This window comes from Cyprinodon tularosa, unplaced genomic scaffold (assembly GCF_016077235.1).
Source record: "Cyprinodon tularosa strain WSP-4 unplaced genomic scaffold, ASM1607723v1 ctg562, whole genome shotgun sequence".
NCBI lineage: Eukaryota > Metazoa > Chordata > Actinopteri > Cyprinodontiformes > Cyprinodontidae > Cyprinodon > Cyprinodon tularosa.
The window spans coordinates 120,314-134,038 of record NW_024039299.1 but is presented as its reverse complement, the minus strand read 5'-3'; the positions used below and the strand labels follow the sequence as shown (position 1 = coordinate 134,038).

The window sequence follows — 13,725 nt, the reverse complement described above, 5'->3', positions numbered from 1 at the left end:
ATAAAGTTATAATAATATGAGAATAAAGTCGCAACATTATTACAATAAAGTTATAATAATATGAGAATAAAGTCGCAACATTATTACAATAAAGTTATAATAATATGAGAATAAAGTTGCAACATTATTACAATAAAGTTATAATAATATGAGAATAAAGTCGCAACATTATTACAATAAATTCATAATAATATGAGAATAAAGTCGCAACATTATTACAATAAATTCATAATAATATGAGAATAAAGTTGCAACATTATTACAATAAATTCATAATAATATGAGAATAAAGTTGCAACATTATTACAATAAAGTTATAATAATATGAGAATAAAGTCGCAACATTATTACAATAAAGTTATAATAATATGAGAATAAAGTTGCAACATTATTACAATAAATTCATAATAATATGAGAATAAAGTCGCAACATTATTACAATAAAGTTATAATAATATGAGAATAAAGTTGCAACATTATTACAATAAAGTTATAATAATATGAGAATAAAGTCGCAACATTATTACAATAAAGTTATAATAATATGAGAATAAAGTCGCAACATTATTACAATAAAGTTATAATGATATGAGAATAAAGTTGCAACATTATTACAATAAAGTTATAATAATATGAGAATAAAGTCGCAACATTATTACAATAAATTCATAATAATATGAGAATAAAGTTGCAACATTATTACAATAAATTCATAATAATATGAGAATAAAGTCGCAACATTATTACAATAAATTCATAATAATATGAGAATAAAGTTGCAACATTATTACAATAAATTCATAATAATATGAGAATAAAGTCGCAACATTATTACAATAAAGTTATAATATGAGAATAAAGTCGCAACATTATTACAATAAAGTTATAATAATATGAGAATAAAGTTGCAACATTATTACAATAAAGTTATAATAATATGAGAATAAAGTTGCAACATTATTACAATAAAGTTATAATAATATGAGAATAAAGTCGCAACATTATTACAATAAATTCATAATAATATGAGAATAAAGTCGCAACATTATTACAATAAATTCATAATAATATGAGAATAAAGTTGCAACATTATTACAATAAATTCATAATAATATGAGAATAAAGTTGCAACATTATTACAATAAATTCATAATAATATGAGAATAAAGTTGCAACATTATTACAATAAAGTTATAATAATATGAGAATAAAGTCGCAACATTATTACAATAAAGTTATAATAATATGAGAATAAAGTTGCAACATTATTACAATAAATTCATAATAATATGAGAATAAAGTCGCAACATTATTACAATAAAGTTATAATAATATGAGAATAAAGTTGCAACATTATTACAATAAAGTTATAATAATATGAGAATAAAGTCGCAACATTATTACAATAAAGTTATAATAATATGAGAATAAAGTCGCAACATTATTACAATAAAGTTATAATGATATGAGAATAAAGTTGCAACATTATTACAATAAAGTTATAATAATATGAGAATAAAGTCGCAACATTATTACAATAAATTCATAATAATATGAGAATAAAGTTGCAACATTATTACAATAAATTCATAATAATATGAGAATAAAGTCGCAACATTATTACAATAAATTCATAATAATATGAGAATAAAGTTGCAACATTATTACAATAAATTCATAATAATATGAGAATAAAGTCGCAACATTATTACAATAAAGTTATAATATGAGAATAAAGTCGCAACATTATTACAATAAAGTTATAATAATATGAGAATAAAGTTGCAACATTATTACAATAAAGTTATAATAATATGAGAATAAAGTTGCAACATTATTACAATAAAGTTATAATAATATGAGAATAAAGTCGCAACATTATTACAATAAATTCATAATAATATAAGAATAAAGTCGCAACATTATTACAATAAATTCATAATAATATGAGAATAAAGTTGCAACATTATTACAATAAATTCATAATAATATGAGAATAAAGTCGCAACATTATTACAATAAATTCATAATCATATGAGAATAAAGTCGCAACATTATTACAATAAAGTTATAATAATATGAGAATAAAGTCGCAACATTATTACAATAAAGTTATAATATAAGAATAAAGTCGCAACATTATTACAATAAAGTTATAATAATATGAGAATAAAGTCGCAACATTATTACAATAAAGTTATAATAATATGAGAATAAAGTCGCAACATTATTACAATAAATTCATAATAATATGAGAATAAAGTCGCAACATTATTACAATAAATTCATAATAATATGAGAATCAAGTCGCAACATTATTACAATAAATTCATAATAATATGAGAATAAAGTCGCAACATTATTACAATAAAGTTATAATAATATGAGAATAAAGTCGCAACATTATTACAATAAATTCATAATAATATGAGAATAAAGTCGCAACATTATTACAATAAAGTCATAATAATATGAGAATAAAGTCGCAACATTATTACCATAAATTCATAATAATATGAGAATAAAGTCGCAACATTATTACAATAAATCCATAATAATATGAGAATAAAGTCGCAACATTATCAGAAAAAGTGGCAACATAAGATCAATTTTCTCCCAGTTGCTGCGACAGTTGATTGATTCTCTCCTGCTTCCTGTCGTAGATTCATGCCGCCATGTTGGCTCTGCGGTCTCAGCCATGCTTGACCTGTGGACAGGTGTCTTTATAAACCAGTTCAAACCGGTTTCACTGATTCAGGTATCAGAGGACTGATGAGCTCCTCTAAGAAAAAGCCTCTCTGTGAGGACCAGATCTATGGCTTTATTCTTTTCACTCTAATCTGGAGATGAATTCTTGGAAAATGTTGATGTGTTCATGTCGGAGTCGGTGAGGAAAGCGAGCCGGTTCCAGCGTAGATGGACGGACACCTGAACGCTGCTAAAAGTGTCGCCTAACGCCCCCGCTCTACAGAACGCGGCGCTGGGACAGTGTTTCCACGCTCAGACAAACACGGGGCGTTATGTAACCCCCCTGAGACGCTGCAGCTTTTCAAACAGCCTCTCCTGTTGTTCTTCTGCGTTGCAGAAAGTGTCCAGATGGGTTCGACTGTCTGAAGGCGGGAAGGAACCCAAACTACGGATACACCAGCTTCGACACCTTCGGATGGGCCTTCCTGTCGCTGTTCCGCCTGATGACCCAGGACTACTGGGAGAACCTCTACCACCACGTAAGGTTCAGGGTGTCAGGAGGAGAGGTTACCATGGAAACACCTGTCAGGACTTCATTTAGAAGCATTTCTAATGTTTCAGAGGAAAAATAAAGAATCAGAAACTCCTTCTTCTTTCTACATCCTTCAACCTCCACACAATTTTAAATGTTTTTTTTAATTTTTATCGATTGCTAAAAAACAAACATTAAAATATGGCGTCACATTTATCTCAAAATACCCGCGAGCAAAATAAACAAAATAAACATTTAACACGTATGCTAAACCCCTTCTACACATGATTTATCTACCGCCACAGAACTAAATCACACGCGAGAAACTGCCGCTTCAAGAGAAGAAAATCGCTCTCCGCGCGCACTAGCTCCTCCCACGCGCGCTCGGGATCTCACTGTGCGCATGATTTTCTAGGACAGCGTCGCTCTCGAAAGCGTCTGAATTAAAACGTGTTTTGACGGTTGGGTGGAGACGAACCTCTTCAGTAGGCCTGATTTATACTCAGAAACCAGGTGGTCTGCGTGTGTTTCGCAGTGAACGCAGATAAGCCCCGCCCCCTTCCGCAGACACTCTGCTGCACCTCTCCCAAATTGTAGGTGACTGCAGACAGGAGGCCTCTGATTGGTCAAATCTCCATCTGCTCTACATTATGCGTATTTCCTGTTTGGTTCCTTACCGGCTTGTTTTGTTTGTCTGGCCGCCATTGTGGAAAACGACTGGTGAAGATGGAGCAGCTAGTTCCGCAAGAACGCTGGGACCCTTTTCCCACCTGGATCCCCGCTCTTTTTGGCCCTCATGTCCCTCCGTTGTCGCACAAACTTGCCCCCACTTCCTCACCGCCTCGGCCGTATCTAGACCCACAGCTAGTTCCTGATTGGCCCTCTGGCGTCGTGGCGTGGAATAACATAGCGCAGACCACGCTTCAATGTTGGGCAGACATCAAAAAATATCTGCGACACACTGCTGGCGCTTTAGCCTCATCCTGATTGGGCCATGCAGACTAACCTGACTCCGCCTGATGGATTTGCTCCGCATATCCATCTGGAAACCTTCTGTTGAAGTAATTTTGGGAAGGGGCGAAAATACTGGTTAGCTGATTGGCCTATGTTGGTGATAGACGGGCCAAATAAACCAATCAGATCAACGAAGCATATGGCGTACTAACAGAGCGACGACAGAAACACAACCACAAGCCAGGCTACTCTTGCTGAAACTAGTCGGGAGAAGAGCAAAAACATCTTTTCCTCTGAGAAAAGCCTCCAGAATAGTGTTTTGCTCTTCTTTCAGTGAAGAAATACTCTGTAATTCCCATAAAACTTGCTCGATAGCCACGCTAACGCTAGTTTCATCGGCTGAAGCCGCCATGTTCTTTAGACTGAACTGTCACGCTTCCCGTTGCGTCACACCTCAACCCGCCTCAAAGCCAACGCTGATTGGACGTTCGTTTGGTGAACGGCTCCAAATTTTCTTTAACGGAGAGTCTCCAGACTAATCTGCGAGTGAAACCTTGAAAGCTCGCGAGATCAGGATGGTCTCACCAGGCTACATGCAGACACGATCACACAGGAAGTAGTGTCTGGAAGCCTTTCACTGAGAACTCGTCATCGATTAGTGAAGACGGCGGCTGGAGGCGGGACAGTGGTGGAGGCTTCTCCAAAGTTTGCTGTTCGTGGGGTAAGTGGTAACCGTCCGTCAAAGGCTTCCTGATGCTACTTCCCGTGTCATCGTGTCCGCAAGGCCCAATCAGGAGGAGGCTTACAGAGGAGGTTTGTCTCCACCCAACCTTTCAAAAGACATTTTCCTTCGCAAGGGAAGAAGATCAGTCCGAGGGACTATCCCAAGCATTCCTTTGAGGAGCATGGAGAGCGATTTTCCCGCCATTTCTTGTGCATGCAAATGCAGTAGCAGCCATTCAAAATGGCCGTTCCCAGTCAAAAGCCATCCAAATGGCAGCAAAATCCTGTCCAACTTCCAGCCACTGGCCTTCTGGGCGTGCATGTTTCTTCACTCTGACTCCAGCCTTTCACTGAATTAGAGTCCGACCAGCAGATGGCGCTTCTCTTTAGATCGTAATGTCGAAAAATCATGACAGAAAGAATATTTTAGATGTTTAAAAGGAATTGTAGGGGACCAAGCAAGGACCAGCCAAGGACCCATCAAGGAAAAAAGTGTTTTTTCAAACTTGTGTCTCAGCTAACGCGATATTGTTGCATTTCCCGTAAAATGCTGTAAAACCTCGGATGATTGCAAACCCGAAGCCTAACTTTCTGACTCCAGACGCTGCGATCAGCCGGGAAGACCTACATGGTGTTCTTTGTGGTGGTCATCTTCCTTGGTTCCTTCTACCTGATCAATCTCATCCTGGCGGTGGTTGCCATGGCGTACGAGGAGCAGAACCAGGCCACCATCGCCGAGGCGTGTCAGAAGGAGCGCGAGTTCCAACAAGCCATGGAGCGACTGAAGAAGGAGCAGCAGGTAACTGGTCCCTCAGTCCGTCCATGAAGGATTCTTTGTTCTCGTTCAAATTAATCAAACCTTCTCCTCCCAGATTGTTGCTCAGAAACCACCCGACTCTGACTCACTGACGTCGCCAGACCTCTCACCTCTTGGCCTGCCATTGGACAGCTCTGCGGAGCGGAGGCGGAGCCAAGCGTTGATGGGTGTGGCTGATGGGGAGGGAAACCTGTCAGAGGAAAAGCTGCTGCAAGTGGACTTGATGGACGGAGCAAAGGTGAGCGTTATCCTGCTCGTGGCGTCAGAGGTTCAGTCCTTCAGAAAAAAATCTCCACGGTTTGCTCCGCCTCCAGGCTCTCCATCCTCTCCTCGCTCGCTCCTTCTCCACGAGGACTCGACGAAGCAGTCAGGTCTCCTCCATCTTTAACTTCCGGCTGAGGAGCCGGGGGTCGGAGGGGGAGATGGCCGACGATGAATTCAGCATTCCTGGTGACGTAGTGGAGGGCGTGGGGGGCAGGACGTACAGCGGAGGGACGTTCAGCGGAATCCTGAGCAACCCGTGGTCCAAACGGAGACTGAGCGCCTACAGCACCAACAGCAGGAACTCCCAGGTGAGCTGAAACTCCGCCTCCTCCAGCAGAGATCAAACCTTTAATGCTGAGTCTGAGGATGCGAGGCTAACAGGTAGCAGCTAACACAGCCGACCTTTATGTTTCCTCTGTCCATAGCGTTCCTTGACAGCGTCGTTTCTAAGTCACCAATTTAGTGCTACTTGGTCCCAATGGAATTTCCCATTGGGAACCTGCTAGCACTAAAATGCTAACTGGTTAGCAAGATGCTTCCGACAAACCGGCCACAACCAAACTTGCTTGCAAACCTTCCGCCACAACAATCCCGCCCCCTTGATAATCGACCAATCACATTCACTTTATTCACTGGTGTAAAGTCGGGCACCACTCGGGAGAATTCGGAAATGGACATAAGATGTTAAACTGGACATAGACGGAAGAAGAAACAAGCATGAAATAGAAAAGACATAGATCCGATCCATGTAGAAAGGCAACTTCCTCTGCTAATGGTACCAGAGCAGAACCTCAGAGGTCCATCCTGAGACGGGTCAGGTCCAGACATCATCAGCAGATGGTTTCCAGTCATAACAGGCTCTTACTTCCTGTTTATCTCTGACAGGAACTTGTTTAACCTCAGAATCAGACGAGGAGCAGAGGTAGAACCACAGGAGATCAAATATCTGATCCGGTGTCCGATTTCCATCTCCAGGTGTTTTATCCGACCCTGAACGTCAACGGGAAGCTGTTTGTCTCCATGGATCAGAACGGGGTTTCCCCGCCGCCGCTGCAGGGGCAGCTGCCCGCCTGCACCATGGAGAAGGTCAAGGAGGAAAGTGTGAGTACGCCGTCCTGAGAGTGGAAACACTGGTGGCGCCCAGCAGTCAGATATGTGAATTATGAATCAATGCTTCGCATAACGGCCCTCTGATGTCATGGACACACACACACACACACACACATACTCGCTCTGCTATATGAAGTGAGGAGCATGTGTTGACTCCTATTGACTTCCATTTATTTTCAATCATTTCAACTCTTTCTATACACTTATCCTAAAACTAATCATTACCGATGCAGACCTCACCCAGTTCACACCTTAGCCCTGAAGCTAACCAATAGCAAAATGGCTTGTGAGGACCAGAAACATGTCCTCACTGATTAAAGTCAGAATTCTGACTCTAATTTCAGAATTTAGACTTTTTTTCTCAGAATTTTGAAATTTTTCTCAGATTTTTGACTTTAATCTCAGAATTAAGACTTTCTTTCTCAGAATTCTGATTTTAATCTCAGAATTAAGATTTTCTTTCTCAGAATTTTGAAGCTAATCTCAGATTTTTGACATTAATATCAGAATTCGAATTTATTTATCAGAATTTTGAATTATATCTCAGAATTTTGAATTATATCTCAGAATTTTGACTTTTTTCTCAGAATTCTGATTTTAATCTGAATCGTGGATCTTAATGTAGATGGGCGCCATGAAGGCAGAGATGTGCAGCTCTCAGCTTCACTGAAAGATGTGAGTTATTTGGGAGAAACAGGAACACATTGGTGGAAAATGATGGAATTAGGTGATTTTTCCGTCCCAGAGGGTCCCTGCTGATGCTATTTGATTAATGGAAGAATAGAAGGTGATTAAAACAAGAGAGCTAGACTCTAAAACAGACATGGCTATGGCTGGATGCTAACATGATTGTTAGCTGACCGACTTTTTTCCCATATTAAACTGAAATAATATTTAAAAATCTTTTTTTTTTTCTCAGTGGCCCTAATCCTCTTCCATAAAACTGCAAGAACCAGAATATACAATCCAATATTTTTCATTGGCAGATTTGATAATTTCTAGTTAATTTGGGTTTTTATAAACAGTTTCTCTATAGTTTATAAAAAATGTTTTAGTGCAGCAATAATGATCAGAGCTGCTCTCTGATCCTTCTACATAACAATCTAATCTTCCTTATTTTAACCTTTGGCATTAACTCCTTGATATTTATTTATTGTTAATCTGCAGAAGATTGATTGACAGCTTGCAGGTAGAGTCTGTCTCCCTAAAAAACTCCTGATTGGTTGACGCTCCGGCGTCCAGCGGCGAAGGTTGGATTTACCGATGTTCTTCCTCCTGGTCATGTTCTCCGCCGCTGGTGACATCTCATTGAAATCCATCACTGAAGAAGTGTGAAAATTTGTAAAGAGTTGGGATGGACTAAGGGGGCGTGGTGGATGGTTGTCATGGCAGCCATGATTTATAGTTCAACAAAAAAAAAAAGCCTTTATTAAAGAGTCATAGATGAATAGGATCCAAGCAGCTTTCTAACCGTGGGTCAGAGATCCTCCTGTTAGTTTATTAATGATTCCAGATGTTACAGCCTGAGAACCAGCCTGTTCAACCCTCAGACCGCAGCTTCTGACCGCCTGCATCAGAGATCCAGGAGAGAAAGATGGAGGCTGGAGGCGGGAGAACTTTTCTAAACCATAGCTGAGATGTTTTTAGAGTCTGACTCCTGCAGAAGAAAGACGTCCTGCCTGGTTTAGAAAGGTTCCTCCTAACAGACACGCGGGGAACTGCAGGGGCTGAGTGGGAGTTCTCAGCTGGTCTCAGCTTACGGTGTCATGTTGTGACATGAAGCGTTTCTGCCTCCTCTCCTTCACCGACAACACAGACCTGTCGTCCCGCTGATCCGAGTGGGAGGAGGACGGAGCCGGCGCAGCCTTTATTAGCAGGAAAAAAAACGTCACCATGGCGACCGGCCGCCGCCGACAGGAGTTCACCGCTGTGAGCGTGTTTCCCCGGTGCTTTCCCAGACAGGACGGGGGCGCCGTTGCCGGCGGCGACCTTCAGGTCGCTGCATCACGTCTCGTCGGACGGATTCTTACAGGAAGCGTTATGTAATCACACCTGAGCAGGAGGGGGCGGAGTTACCTCCTCAGAGTCAGCAGGTTTATGCAGATTGATCCATAACTTCTGGATTAAAGTGCAGAAACAGAAAAGTTTGGGGCGTTTTTCTCATCCAGCTGCTTGGGCTGAACTTAAATACGACAGCTGAGCTGCACTAAAGATGGCCGCCTGTCAGAACCTGCTCGCTCATCGCATTCAGATTGGCCAGTAGGCTGTTATCAGCCAGTAAATCCTAACCCTGAAGCAATTCCTTTCATTTCCATGGAATTAATTAATATATTTTTGTGTAATCTAAATAATTTCAGTAGTTTTTCATGTACTGTAAAAATAAATTAATACAAATAAAATGATGTCATATCTTGTCAGCTGGGTTGTAGATTAATCTACCTGTATATATTCATTATTCTTTAATAAGATCCTCGTCAAACGGACATGGAAAGTTTGTTTTTAAGCCTAATGGGTCTAACGAACTTAGGGAACAATTTTTTTGTTGTTTTATGCACAAACTCCGACAAAAAACTGACTAAGTCGTGAAAACAGCGTGATTGGCTGTGAGGAGAGACAGAGGAAACTCTATGTGAATAGTGGTGGGTATTGGCAAAGAAGTCATGATGCGATTCTATCACGATGCATCACGATACTTGAAATATTGCGATGCATCGCGATATTTTCACTGAACACTGTAAGAGAAAGATCCAGCCCTTACCAGTGGCTGACTGGCTGGGTGTGATCTGGATCGTGTCTTCAACTGATACATAACTGAAAGCAACTGAATTCATACATAGCTGTATTTATTGAAACGACTTTTGGAGGTGTTGCCATGGAAACAAATACTGGACAGAAATATTACTATTACTGGCGTGGACACACTGACAAAAAGATCTTAGGATTCATCAAACTTAAAATAACAAAATAAGGATAATCAGAGCCGTTTACATGGCCTCAGTGGTCCTTTTGCAAATGAATGGAAATCATATCAATGTCATTTAAACCTTCTTTGTTTTTAAAGCCAAAATGCATCCAAGCATCTGACTTGAAATGTGATGGAGCCGCGGGGCGAATTTTCTCAGTCTCCTCCATGTTTTGTTTACGAATGACTCGTCTCAGTATCCCGCGGCCGGAAATGCTTGTGACACAAAGCAGCGGGCGTCAACGCATCCGCAGCGACATCTGCTGGACTGGAAGTTGTATTCCACTTGGTTTGGCTGATGTGTGCCAACCATTAATCTATTTTATTTGTTCTTTTTTTTAAATTAAGAATCGATACTTGGCGTCAAGAATCGATGCAGTAGATCACAAAAATTAGAAATGCGATGCATCTTCATGACGATTATTTTGCACACCCCTATATGTGATGCGTATTACTGAGGGTATGCTGAGCTGACAGAAAACCGAGCGGAGCAAATAGTCATCCCATGTGTACTTGCTTGTGATTGGCTGATACAAGGGAATTGAAAATGTCAGAAATGGCTTTGAGTTCCAGGTTTTATACAGTAGCCCAACAAAGCGGACGGGATGTGATAGTGTATAAAACCAACAGGTCCACACCTTTGGAATGGGGTTGATTGGATTCATTGTTAGCCTGCAATGCCTGTCCGTTTCTATCTGCATGTTTTCTAAACTAAAACCAGGCTTTGTTGGGCTGCTGGATAAAACCTGGAACTAAACGCTATTTCTGACATTTTGAACTGAAAAAGCTTCCTGGATGGAAGAGAAACGTCTTCAAACTTGGAAACAAAGTCCAGGGGATTGATTTTAACTTTTCTTGGAACGACGATGACCTGGATGACTGAGAATCTTCACCAGCTTGCAGTAAAATCCTCTAACGATGGATTCTTGGCATGCAAGCTTTCAAAGACTGAAAGGAAAATTGAAAAAAAATCACAAATTTTGGTTAAAAATATTGGCAATTTAGATTTTTTTGGCGAAATTGTTTATCCCCGATTTATCTGTAGAGATAAAAAACCTTCCAGGAGGTTAAAATCCAGTCGGATGCTTGGTTGATCATAAGGTCACTGAAGCCCTGCAGGTAAATGGATGTAACATGTTGTCCGTCTTCCTATGTCCTCCTGTCTGTGTGTCTCAGGTCCCCACGTCCACCACAGAGCTCAGCACCATGCTGCTCCCCCGCCCTTCATCCACGCAGGGCTCCGAGCGCAGGGGGAGGGCCATGAGTGCCGCCAGCTACCTGACCGACGTCATGGAGGGTGAGAACTTTAAATGTCTGACTGCAGAAAGACCGATTTATGGAACATTAATGAGAAAAGACCTAAATAAGCTGAGAAAGAACATTCAGCAGGCTAGAGATGTGAAGCAAAACTGAGAAACCATGAGAAGGTTTAGAGGAATCTAAGCACGCCAGCCATCAGGCACGGTGGTGGAGGGGTGAGGATGTGGGCTTCTTTTACTGCTTTAGATCCTGAGGATCTAAATCCTGAACCAGAGAGGATCATCAGCTGAGATGGACCTGCAGAGAAACACTGATGGACTGACAGAAGAGGCGATGAATAAAGCAGAACCAGCGGGAATAAATAAATAAAAACAGGATGATATGAAATAAAAAGGAATAGATTCAAAAAAATAACGACTGAGACGATTTTATTTAAGCCAGAAATCCTCCAAAAACACGTCAAAACAGATCAACTACAGCCTGAGAGCCGTTGGATGGTAACAGACGGAGCTCTAACCGGGTTGTGTAACAGAGTCTGGGTCTGAGTCGTCGCTGCCGCCGCCCCTGGGGGGGTGGGGGGGGGGTTGGGGGGGCTGGCTTTGTTTGTCAGAAAGGAGAGAGAAGGAGAGACTGAATGAAAGGAAGGAAGGAGAGTGTTGCATCGTGGTCACCCTCATTTAACATGCAATCAGCTTCCTGTGTGTTTGTTGGGTTGTTGAGTCACCGCCCCCCCCCCCCCCCCCCGTCCCCCCCGGCGGTCGCTGCTCTTAGAGAACAGATCATTATACAGGAAAACACAAAAACCCAACGCTGTCCTCTATGATTCATCTCTGCTTCCTCTCGCTGCCTTGGAATTCGTTCCAGATGTCTAAAGGAAACAGATCTGCAGTCAGAGGAACCTTCTGTCCAATAAATTAAAACGTTGTCTTTGATTTAGTTTAAAGAAAATCCCTGGAAATGTTTCACCTGATCTCGTTCACTAGTGAGAGACGGATGGAGCGTGAGATCCATAGACGTATCGGGTCACGACCCAAAGGACAAGACTGCAAATACAAGTGGTCAGTCACCCAGGAGGAGCTCAGAGTCACTGCTCCTCCACGTCGAAAGGAGCCAGCTGAGGAGGCTCTGGTTCCTGATGCCTCCTGGTCGCCTCCCTCAGGAGGTGTTCCAGGCACGTCCCACTGAGAGGAGGCCTGGTGGACGGACCAGGACACAATGGAGGGACGCTGTCCCTGAGCGAACCTGGTGACGATTCTGGGAAGTCTTTGCATCTCTGCTTAGCCTGCAGCCTCGGCGACCCATCCCCGGATAAAGAGGAAGAGCATGGATGGATGGATGTTTCACCTGATCAGATGGAAACATGATCATTACTAAGAAAGTTGATGCAGGTTCTGGTAAAGGAATATCTGCAGAACATTATGGTCCCATTAGCAGACAGCTGAGGGCTCCTCCGCTGACCAGCATGTAAGACCTGACAGTGTCTGAACATGTTTGATCTGAATCCTGAAGGTGGAGAAGACCAAGGAGACTGTTCTCCCTGCTGCCCTCTGGGAAGAGGCTTCCCAGCATTCAATGCAGGACCAGCAGGTTCTGCAGCAGCTTCTTCCCCACCGCCATCACACTGATGAACTGATGAATAAACTCTAATAAAGACTCTGCATCACTGATGACACCAAACCAAACAACACTGCAGATTTGCACCATATCTGAACTTTAATGTTTTTTATCCCCCACTGTTCCACTTTATGGATGGAAATGTTCATTTTTTGTCTTAAAGCTGTAATAAACTGTATACTCAGCTTCTCCTTTGACCTTCTGCACCTCTAACATTTGGATCATCTTGTTCTCTTGGTGGAACAGAACTGGAGGAGTCCCATAAGAAATGCCACCCGTGCTGGTATGTCTTCGCTCACCACTACCTGGTGTGGGAGTGCTCCCCCTTCTGGCTGAGGCTGAAACAGCTGGTGAAGATCATGGTGATGGACCCCTTCCTGGACCTGGCCATCACCGTCTGCATCGTCCTCAACACGCTGTTCATGGCCATGGAGCATTACCCCATGACTGAGGAGTTCAACGGGATGCTGAGCATCGGAAACCTGGTAGGAGAGGGAGGGAGGGAGGGATGATGGATGATGGATGGATGGATGATGGATGATGGATGATGGATGATGGATGGATGGATGATGGATGATGGATGGATGATGGAGGGATGATGGATGGATGGATGGATGATGGATGATGGATGGATGGATGATGGATGGATGGATGGATGATGGAGGGATGATGGATGATGGATGGATGATGGAGGGATGATGGATGGATGGATGATGGATGATGGATGGATGGATGGATGGATGGATGATGGATGATGGAGGGATGGATGGATGGATGATGGATGGATGGATGGATGGATGG

The 13,725-nt window shown here is 41.7% G+C and overlaps 1 protein-coding gene across 1 annotated transcript in view; it reads left to right on the top strand.

Moving 5' to 3' along the window:
* scn5lab (sodium channel, voltage gated, type V-like, alpha b) overlaps positions 1-13,725 on the top strand; it is a 257,645-nt gene that overhangs the window by 134,474 nt on the left and 109,446 nt on the right. The window contains exons 10-16 of the mRNA XM_038305734.1: positions 3,086-3,227; positions 5,499-5,696; positions 5,770-5,952; positions 6,029-6,286; positions 6,954-7,079; positions 11,227-11,347; positions 13,171-13,409. Of these exons, the coding sequence (XP_038161662.1) occupies positions 3,086-3,227; positions 5,499-5,696; positions 5,770-5,952; positions 6,029-6,286; positions 6,954-7,079; positions 11,227-11,347; positions 13,171-13,409 (1,267 nt within the window). The remainder of the gene's footprint in view (positions 1-3,085; positions 3,228-5,498; positions 5,697-5,769; positions 5,953-6,028; positions 6,287-6,953; positions 7,080-11,226; positions 11,348-13,170; positions 13,410-13,725) is intronic.